This window comes from Oculina patagonica, chromosome 3, assembly GCF_052425735.1.
Source record: "Oculina patagonica isolate OP01 chromosome 3, crgOcupat, whole genome shotgun sequence".
NCBI classification, from domain to species: domain Eukaryota; kingdom Metazoa; phylum Cnidaria; class Anthozoa; order Scleractinia; family Oculinidae; genus Oculina; species Oculina patagonica.
The window spans coordinates 4150300-4161568 of NC_135760.1; the positions used below are offsets into that span (position 1 = coordinate 4150300).

The 11269-nt window shown below is 39.4% G+C and overlaps 1 protein-coding gene across 1 annotated transcript; it reads left to right on the forward strand.

Moving 5' to 3' along the window:
• Positions 1 to 254: 254 nt before the first annotated feature.
• Positions 255 to 9972, forward strand: LOC144646156 (sulfotransferase 1B1-like). Its single transcript, XM_078505691.1, has 6 exons — positions 255 to 301; positions 2084 to 2237; positions 3665 to 3970; positions 7805 to 7873; positions 8565 to 8659; positions 9359 to 9972. Exons 2-6 carry the CDS (start codon positions 2105 to 2107, stop codon positions 9641 to 9643), a joined length of 888 nt encoding a protein of 295 aa, XP_078361817.1. The 5' UTR covers positions 255 to 301; positions 2084 to 2104; the 3' UTR covers positions 9644 to 9972.
• The last annotated feature ends 1297 nt before the right edge of the window (positions 9973 to 11269 follow it).

Below are 11269 nucleotides of genomic sequence, written 5' to 3' on the forward strand. Positions count from 1 at the left end.
TTAACTCTTGATTTGCGCGCCTTTGATAAGAGGTGCGCAATATTCCGTGACCAAGACGACTGACGGACTATAAACTATTAGGTTCACATGACTCAGTTGTCGAGTTTTGGGAAAGATTTTGTAGGGTTAAAGCGCACGTAGGAGGCTGAAATTTTGGTGAATAACATATCTTTGTGTAAACTTTTAGTGGCGTAAAGAAAATAAATGGCCATTCTGGAGTGAACTTCTCCTTTAACATTAATTTATAAATAGAAGAATATAACTGCCCTCCTGTTGGTTCTATTCTCCACGAGGAAGGAATGTAAGAAATATGTTAAACTAAAGCTACTAGCGCGCAAATTCCGCGGCTAATTCCGGGACCGAAGGTGCTATTTTTTAAATCGAATTTTGGGGATGAAACCGTAACCGATTTCTTTGATTTTTGGTAGTCGTAATAACAAATGTTTAAATTTTATAAATCTTTACCTTTTAAAGCCCAAAATATAAACAATCGCGAGAAATAAGCGCTTTATGGAAAACCTTTTTTTCGAAAATATGCGAATATTTTCAAAACGCGAAGATAGATTTTTTTCTAATTAAGGTCAATTACTTCAAGTAAGCCTAGGTTTCATGCGAGCAAGTTTCAACTAAATCGGCTGGGTAGAAATTGCTGCACAGTTGACTGTTTATTTTTCGCATAAAAATATTGTAATTGGATATTTTCGCCAGCTATTGCAACAATGCTTAATTAATGCTAAGATCACTTCTGTAATTTGAAAGCTCAATACCTCCTAAAAAGTTGCTGAAAAATCTGAAACGATCGGATATTCTCCGCAAACGTTATAATCAAATGAAGCATAAGTGGTTTACGGTGCGAAAATTGCAAATTAGAAAAATTCAATCTTTTTCGAATTAAAAAAAATCGACCGATTTTTTTTCTTTTAATTTTTAGTATGCAAAAATCCAACATATAAGCAAACGCCCTCATCTAGTTTCGAGCGTGAAGTCTCGATGAAACTCGTCAAATTTGGCTCTTCAAGATAGCTACCTCTCGTCCTTCAGTTTAAAGCGCTTTGGAAACTCCTCAACTAACAGTAAATTATTCAAACATGCCGCATTCTCAAGATTATTTAGCACCTGGAAATGAACGCCCGTTTATTTCAAGGTGCTAAAAAATCTTGGGAATGCGGCAAGTTTGAATAATTTACTGGAACACAAGGGTTTCAAAAGCGCTTCAAAATGAAGGACGAGAGGTAGCCATCTTCACGTACTAAATTCGGCGAGTTGCATCCAGACTACAAAAACGAAACTAGAGAAGGCAGTTTGTGTACATGCTGGATTTTCTCATACTTAAAAATAAAAGAAAAAAAATCGGTAGTTTTTTTGTAGTTCGAAAAACAATGAATATTTTAAAAAATACACTTTACGCACCGTAAACATCTTCTGTTTTATTTGCTTATAACTTTTACTAGGAGTTTCCGATCTTTTCAGAATTTTCAGCATTGTTTTAGCTGGTATTAAGCTTTCAAATAATCAATGCAATCAAAACATTACACAAGGGTTGTTGTAACAACTGGCAAAAATACACAAGCATAATATTTTTAAGCTAAAATCTAACAGTCAACTGTGCAGCAATTTCTACCCAGCTCACATGAATTCTTGGATAATTTGAACGTATTGACAGCAATAAGAAAAAAATCTATCTTCGCGTTTAGAAAATATTCGCGTTTAATTAAAAAATAGGTTAATTTAAAAGTGCTTATATTTCGTGTTCACTGTTTTTGTTTGTTCCAAATTTTAAAGCTTTATCAAATTTAAACATTTGTTTTTTCGACTACCAAAAATCAGAGAAATCGGTTAAGGTTTCCATGGCCAAAATTTGATTTAAAAAATAGCACCTTCGCTCCCGGAATTAGCCGCGGGCCACCTTAATTAAACACTCATCAATAATAAATTAGAGCAAAATTGTTTGCAAATCGTCCGTTTCGTAAATATTCAGAGATTTTAAGCATTCATGCTTTTCAAAAAACTGCTTTTTGCATAAGAAACTTCATGTTTTTCTGTGTTAAACTACTGAACTGTTATTTCTGTATAACAACCACAGTGAAATCGAAGTAACCCCAGAATGGCTGAAATGGTGAAATTTCATGGAATTCCCTTTGCTGGTGGTTTTGGTGTAACCGAAGAAAAAGTGGCAGTTTTTCCAAGATTGCCTGCCAGGAAGGATGACATCTTCATTGCTTCATACCCCCGATCAGGTTAGTTTTCTATCGCATCTTTTAAAAGCAACTTTTAGCAAGGAAGAACTACATAGTGGACTTGTTAAATAAACAATCCTCCACTAGGGCTTTCCACAAGTTGCTCGAGATTTCCCAAAAAGTTGCCCGTAATTTCTCAAAAAGTTGCTCAAAAGCTGCTCCAAAAATCCAAAAAAGTTGCTTCTGATAATAAAAGTTGCTCCAAATTTGCCCCAAAAAATCCAAAACGCTGCTTCTTCTAAATATATGCTATTTTCCCTTGGAGGGTAAGATTTCTAAGCAGTTTTATGCAATTTTACAGCAAAACAAGTATCTAAATAACATATTAATGGGAAAACTTGTTAAATAACAAGGAATTCTTTAACTGAGAAAAATTGTGAAGATATCGATGAAGTCATGTTTGCTGACGAGTTTTGTAGTGTTTTAATGCAGAATGAGCCGAAAGCTGAAAGCGTCTTCAGATGTGCCTCGAAAGTCTTCGACTCTTCGGCAAACTTCGTAAATCTTCGGAAACGTTCGTATTACCTTTGAACAACACTCGGAAAACCTTCGGAGATCTTCGGTCTGAAAATTGCTCAAAATGCAACAAGTTGCACGAGAGGAAAAAAGTTGCTCGTAGGAGAAAAAGTTGCTCGAAACATGAAAAGTTGCCAAAAAGTTGCCGAGCAACTTGTGGAAAGCCCTAATCCTCCACCTCCTCCTCCTCCTCCTCCTCCTCCTCCTCCTCCTCCTCCTCCTCCTCCTCATTATCATCATCATCATCATCATCATTATTATTATTAACAATTGACATTATTAAGACTTTTCAAAACTCAAAGCTACTCAACAGTGAAGTACAGTGAAAGGAAGTTGCAGAAAAGGCCACCTGGAATTAAGGAAAACTAATTTATTAATTCTTCAAGTGCAAAAATACGAACTTGTTCATTACCTTTAGGCCAATATTCCAGAGAATACCCAGACCAGCATTCGGTCTCATCATTAAGCTTAAAGCTTTAATCTGACAGCGTTAATTGAAACAGCTGTATCTAAAATGGAAACGCCTAGCGAAATACTTAACTCCTTGTCTATCCACGATAACAATTCTTTCCAGAAATTAAGGTTTGCAACTCACAACAATACAGTAGTAAATGCTCCAGTGACTCTTCCTCTTCGTAACAAAAGGTGTAAAGGGTGGTCTCTACTAACCCCTGCGTTAATTTGGTGACCATGGAATTAACGGATTTTTCATTTACGTCGGGGGTGGGGCTTCCAACCCTTCCCCCTTACCATTCCTGAAGGTTCAAAAAAGCACTGTCTGAAAAGGCTAAATCTTGTGATAAGATAATTCCCTAATTATACGAAGTTTAAGTTACCTCAAATAGATGAAGTGAAACGTAAATATATGGTAGAATTTTATGTCCACGTTCATAATATCATTATCATTGCAGGTTCAACATGGACTCAAGAAATGGTATGGCAGATACTTCACCATGGTAACATTTGTAGCGGTCGATTGGATGAAAGAGTGCCATATATCGAGGCAATGATTCTTCCCTTTAAACAAAACCCTTACGCTGTGAATGATGTTCAGTCCGTAGAGAAGATGTTTCAAAGCTTCCCAGCCCCACGTGTATTCAAAACACACCTCACTTATGAGATGGCGCCAAAGGGCCGCGATGAAGAAACCAAGCCTCGATACATTTATGTGATGCGCAATCCTAAAGATGCGTTTGTTTCGTATTATCATTATCATCGTAACAATAATAATAATAATAATAAAAGCTTTTATTTATACACGATAAATGTTTTGCAGCATAGCTGATGTGGTCGTGTTTACAAATTACTATTGAAGCTAACTAAACCCTTAAATAACAAATAAAGACTACAAACTAAGCATTCCAAACAAACGCAAATACACAGCCTCTAAATCCCTAATACTTTCAAAGCACCCTTGAAACTTGCCAACGATTCTTTAAGGCGGGCCTCGTTATTCAAAGAATTCCATAATGTGGCCCCTTCATAAGTGATCGACTTTTTGAGAAAGTCAGTCTTTGGTCTTGGTACTGACAAGCAATTTTTCCTTCTAAGATTGTAATTAGTCTTCTGCTCCGTCCACAAGTGTTGTAATTGGACCGGAGCACCTCCAGATACACATTTGAAGACAAAACAAAGTACCCTGCGGATGTACATTTGCCTCAATGGTATCCACTTTGCTTGACGCAGTACGTCTTCTGAAGGGGTGAACCAGTCTAAGCCGAAAATTATCTTGGCGGCACGCACATGGATTTTTTCTAAGTCACTAAAAAGTGTTGAGCCACACGACCCCCAGACTATCATACCGTACATTACAGACGGTAAAATTACTTTAAAATAAAAGTCTACTCTCGCAGGAATTGGCAAAAAATACAATGATCTCAAAAGGTTCAGTTTCTGGGTGAAACGTTTACATAGTTCTTTGACATGAATGTTCCATTTGAGTGCACTGTCTATTTGGATACCTAGACACCTTGCTGAAGTAACTTGCCTGATGTTATTTTCCCCAAGCTTAATGCTTTGTAAAGGGCCAGTAAATGATCCTCGGTATAGCAGCATATATTCTGTTTTTCCCGGGTGTGGCGTCAGCAAATTTTGACAACACCAGCGATATAATTTCCGTAAGATGTAATTTAGCACGGTGGCTACCATGTCCGGACTTGTGGCCGCGACGTAGATGGTTGTGTCATCAGCATACATGTGAAGCTCTCCTTCACTACCATCGGTTATATTTGGCAGATCGTTGCAGAACAATGCAAAAAGTAGAGGACCAAGGACAGATCCTTGTGGTACGCCAAATTTCACTGTCTGTAGGCTGGATCGACTGCCGTTAATTACCGTGATCTGGTGTCTTTCTGAAAGGTAGTCCTTGATCCAAGACCAAAGGTCTCCTGAAATGCCAAGCCCTTGGAGTTTTTGTAGCAGCAGCGAGTGGGATATAGAATCAAAGGCTTTGCGGAAGTCCACAAACACTATTCCCACCACCAGGTTACTGTCCAGCGCTGTTCTCCAGTCTTCAGTCATCTTCACCAGCAGCAGTTCTGTCGAGTAGCCCTTTCTATATGCCCACTGGTTCCTGCTTCTTAAGTCGTGATTTGTTATATGCGTGGTGATGATGGAGCCTATACATGACTCCATCAGCTTCCCAGGAACGGACAAAAGGGATATCGGACGATAGTTATGCTTGTCTGTCTCGTCACCACTTTTATACAATGACGACACATTAGCTAATTTCCAAGTAGCAGGGACAGAATTGGATGCAGTACTTGCAGTGAAGACAGACATCAGTGACGGTATGATGACATTACCAGCATACTTTAGAAGTTTGGAGGAAACGTGGTCCGGGCCACTAGCTTTGTCTGGTTTCAACTTAAAAAGCGCCTTCTTGAGAATATCTGTTGTTAGATCAATTGTCATTACCGTGGGTGTGACACGGGATAGGTTTGCTAAGGCGTGCCGTCTCTCTGCTTGAGGAAGGTCGCTGGCTAGTTTCTCTCCTATTGTAGCGAAATGTTCGTTCAAAATGTTCGCAATAGCCAGATCTGATGTTTCGGTTTCTCCGCCAGGTCCTTTCATCGCCATAATTGGTAAGGATGTTTTATAGCAAGCAGACTCCTTTATCAGCCTCCAGTAGGACTTGCAATCTTTTACCTCAGTAAATAGCTCTGTGTAATATTTGCACTTTGCCTTTCTGACGTCTAACGTTACTTTGTTTCGCAGCTCGCGGTATATTTTCCAGAGTTCCTCATTGTTTGTTCTTCTGGCCATCAGTAGGATTTTAAACCTCTGGTTCATTGTATGGCGTATCTGCGGTGTTATCCACGGGAGAGACTGACTTCTGATCTTCACTTCCCTGTAAGGTGCGTGTCTGTTGCAGATGTCGTTAAAGATGTTTGACCACGCCCAGTAACAGTCATCAGGATCATCAAACGCAGAACACACAGACCAGGGGGCGTCCTCCAAATCCCTGATGAATTCACACCGATTGAAGTTCTTAAAGGTGCGGCCTTTGACTATTTTCGGAGGTGGTCTTCGGACTCTTGTTTGAACACAAGCATACACTAACATGTGATCCGAGATACCAAGCTCCAGATTACGTGTGTTGCTGATAAGCCCTGCTCTGCTTGCGATGACTAGGTCTATAAGTGTAGAGGTGTCACGTGTCACTCTTGTTGGCTCGTTATTAACCACGGTATAGTCAAATTGAAGTAGTGATGTCTGTAACTTACTACCGGTGGTTGACAACACAATGTCACCATTTCGTTGCGCGTAATCGCAATTGAAATCACCCAAAATGACAACGTTCTTGTATTTCATCCATACCTTCTCCAGAATCTCGTGAAACCGTTCATAAAATGCTCCATCCGATGGAGGTCTATAGATTGTTCCAACCACAAAAGCGTTAGAGTCGATTAACAGCTTCAGCCACATCCCCTCGACTTCTTGTGTTTCCAAGACTCTCAGGCGGGAGGAACATATGTAACTGGCCACATATACCACGCAACCCCCACCAGCTGTGCCAACGCCTCGGTCCCTTCTTATTATCTTATAGTCTTTGATTTCTAACTGACGGTCCGATATCGTGTCATCCAAATGGGTCTCTGTTATTGACAACACATCAAAGCGACACAAATACAATAGGAGTTTAACCTCTTCCAGTTTGTTTCTCAGGCTGCGGATGTTAATATGAGCAATGTTTAGGTTTCTTGATCGCGGATTAATAGCTTTTGCAAACTGTTCCAGGTAATCCTTACTGACTCTCACACCATCCTTACTTGGTCCAGGATTTGTGCTGATGTCGCCACTAAGTAGTAAGATTCGGCGTGCTGCGGTAGAGTTAGCATAATACGCCACAGGTTTTGTGGATAACTTGGTGTGTTGACGTAAACTTTTCCGCCACCCGCATTTAGAACAGTTAGTTTGTACTACAGCCGCATTATCTATCAATCGCGGGACACTTCTCTCACTTCCTGTCGCTGCCCACAGAATAAGTAGTACTACCAATGTGCCCCGGCATTCATATATTCTTCTTGCAAGGTGAGTCATCACAATCACCACCGACCGTTGTTTTATGACAGTTTTTACTGTTTTATCGCACCCATGCGCACGTAGTTTGTATCACAAAAAGCGTTTTCACATGGTGCGCGCGCTGGTGCGAGTAATAGAGCTGATAGAGAGTTCTTCAAAGCGCGCTCTAAGTTCGTTATTTTTTGCGCGCGCAGCGCCCGTTCCTCCACGCGTTGACAGTAGCGTCAGTCGTTAGCCTTCGCGTACAAAGCCGTTACAACTCGCGTAGATCAGATGTGGTTACGCGATCAACAGAAAACTGTTCCGTTATATCCAAGTTTTCCGATAAGTGCCCAGAAAAAGCCTCTCAATTCGTCAAGAAACGTCGCTGAAAGCTCGTTAGTTCAGCCCACTGTGTCAAGTGTCACGTTACAATAGCTGCTTAATAGATGGGCCAGCTCAATCAGGTCTCAGTAAGGCACAAAAAGCAGAAATTTCCAGAGCCAAAACATGCGTGGCTGCACGCAATGAATGCACGTTGTTTCGTTGTAACATGCCTTATAAGAAGGAAATTCCCACATGGGATCTAGCTTTTGAACGTTTCATGAATGGTCAAGGTCAGTAATGGAAATGTTTTAATTTTAACCCTAAAAATTATGTTGTTGGTAAAACTAAGTTGTGCCAGTATGTTATACTAGGGTCACGAATGGTCTATCAAAATTAGGCAAAATTAGGCTTCTGCTCGAAATGCTCGCAAAATTTTAGCGGGTGCTCGCGATCGTTTGCTCATGCTCGCATAAATTTACAAGTGCTCGCATGCTCAGTTTTTAGTGGAGGTAGTTTTTGAACAGTGCTCGTTGCTCGCAAGGCTTACTTTTGTCAATGCTCGTGCTCGCAAAGAAAAACGCTGTGCTCGCAAAGACCATTCGATACCCCTTATACTGTTGTTACTTTACACGCATTTTAAGGGCCCATTACAGTAGACTACGTTTTTGGACCGTTGCTAGAGAGAATTTTAAAAATTGGCTGTAACTTGACGCTTAATGTCACGTGACCCAGAACATGATAACTAAGTTTTATGCAAGAAACTTACAGTCTTAGTTATAGTTCAAAGCGTCAAGTCAAGTAAGTAATGTAAGTAACTGAATTATAAGTAAGTTTTTCCTTTTTGCAATTAAAAAAATTCCTGCTTATTAATCAATCAATCAATCAATAAATAAATAAATAAATAAATAAATAAATGGGAATAAATGGAATAAATGGGAAAATCTGATTTTTAATACAAGACCCTGCTTGATCTCCTTGTAGGCTCAGGTGGTTTGTGGTTTGATCACGTGCTAAGCTGGTGGAAGCACAGAGACGATCCAAACTTTTTATTCCTGAAGTATGAGGACAGAATAGAGGTGAGGATACACGCTTAAGTCATTAATAAAATAAAAAAAAAAATAAAAAAAATGGGAATTTGCAGTGGCACTTCCACAGAGTGCCTCTTTGTCCACTGTTCCCGATTGGATTGGAATTTAACAGTGTTGATATTTGTGGAGGAAAACCGGAGAACCCTGAGAAAAACCCTCGAAGCAAGGACGAGAACCAACACCAAACTCAACCCACATATGACGCCGGGTCCGGAAATCGAACCCAGGCCACATTGGTGGGAGGCGAGCGCTCTCAACACTGCGCCATCCCTGCTCCCCTATTACCATTACATGGGAAATTACCATCAAATTTGGTGAGATGAAAAAAATAATAACCTCAAAACAGCGAAGGAACATTTCAGTAACACAGCAAATACAAAAGAAGGTACGGATGGCCAAAAGTAACGAAGATTGAATCGGATTGCGGTTTGAGTTTTTAAAATATTGTTGAGCTGAACAGTTTTTAAAGTAATCTCGTCAGATTTAATCAAAACACCATATTGTTAACAGCTCGGGGAGGTAAAAAAGATGACCTTATTCAGCGGCACATACCTACCTATAAAACATGCGCTTAACGTCGAGATGGGTGGGGTGGGGGTATAAGATAGTACACCCGGGGGTGAATTTGCTCCATATATGCTTTTCTATTAATAATAATTATTATTGGATGTTTTATTTCCTATTAAGAATCCAAGAGATAGTGTCGAAAAGATCGCCAAGTTCATTGGTAAAGAACTCTCCTCAGACACATGTGACCTCATCGTCCAACAAACCTCATTTGAAGCCATGAAGAAGTCTAAACACACGAATTATAGTTGGTTTGAAGGAATGAAGGGTGACGGCTTCATTCGAAAGGGTCAAATAGGAGGATGGAGACAGTACTTTACTGCGGAACAGAACCAGTTGTTTGATAAAATGTTCCACGAAAAAATGAAAGGGACAGGAATTACGTTTGATAATAACAATGACTAGATGACTAGCACACAGGTTACCATACAACTAGTTTCCAACAACAGTCTTTCTAATCATTTAATCTTGTTGGTATATAAAAGCTAGACGTGGTAATTCTAATCCTCGAACTCATTATCAATTCTTATCAATTCAAATTGTCATTGGCCTTCCAGAACGCCCATCTTGGTTAGGTGAATGAGTTTAGAAACCCATTAAAAAACAAGTTGAAACCACCTGTTTGGAAACGATTTTAAACCCATGTGTAAAATTTTTCTAAGGGCCGAATCGCACTAGCGGACAAGTTCGAAATGTGATGACATTTTTGACAAAAACAAAATTGTCGCGACAAGTCAGAGACATCTTATAAAGGTGAAATTATTAGTACAATAGCTTTGCACGTGTTTCTGGCAATCCTGTACATATCTCTCCAGGGCCGTCTTTGGCAAACATCAAATATGTAGTACCACGCGGTAACAAATTCTAAAACAGTTCGCATTTAAAGTACGGGTGTTCTCATGCAGTGGAATAATGAGTCGTCTCAAGATAAATTTTTCTTTCTCAAAACTTGTCCGCTAGTGCGAATCGGCCCTTACTCTGCATATTCATAATCCAACGCAACAAAGACGTTAACAAAATAGCCGTTAACAACAATTCTTGCCAGTCTTGCAGACAATAAATTTCAGAAACATCATTTAACATTTTTTAACTGTTTTTTATGATTTAACTTACATTTGACTACTTTCTCGTGTGTTGTAATCTATAAATCTTTTAAGGTTTACATTCGAAGGTAGGAAAGCACTATTTGAGAGAAGTAGGATAAAATATGTGCTGTTTATGGTAAAACTGTAAGTGAGCTTTTGTGAACATATAAACTTAGCTAACAGACACTTATCACTAATTTGTGATTAACCAATATAATGATGAAACGAAAGCGAAACGTAAAATTGATAATGATAATAATGATAAATAAATGCATTTATATTGCCCATTTTCCATACGAATATGTTAAAATGCGCTGTACACATACTGTTATTTACGATAAACAAAGGCCAGACTACAACACCGGGGACTTCATGCCCTACTCTTTGCCAATAGTGTGAGTTCTTTAACGTCCCCTGCCATAAGACTAAGGGTACAGGAGACGGGAACTGCGGTTTGTCGACCAGTGTGTTGTTCAAAGACGACCTATGACTCAACTTAAAGTCACTGTAATATTAGACTGAGCGCTAGAGATGAAATAGAAAGAATATAGAGGCTGTCATCAGTCAAAGTCTAATAGTTGACACTCTGCCTGGTGAAATGTGCAAAATCGTCATTTTGCGTGGCTTATGTAGCACTTTCTTTTTCAATTCCTTTTGCCTGGAATGAAATTTAGGATGTATCCACGTAATGGCAGATTCAATAATACCCAACTGTACATTTCATGTATGAAACTGGCCGGTTTTGCTGGATCTAGAGTGAAAATAAGCGTTAATCTTCGTGGTGATATTTCAACACTAGGGCCCACAATCGTCATTTTCCGTGGCTTATGTAGCACTTTCTTTTTCAACTCTTTTTGACCTGGAATGAAAATAAGGATGAATCTACGTGATGGCATATTTCTAATAAGGCCCAACAGTACATTTTAGGTCTGAAACTGGCCGGCTT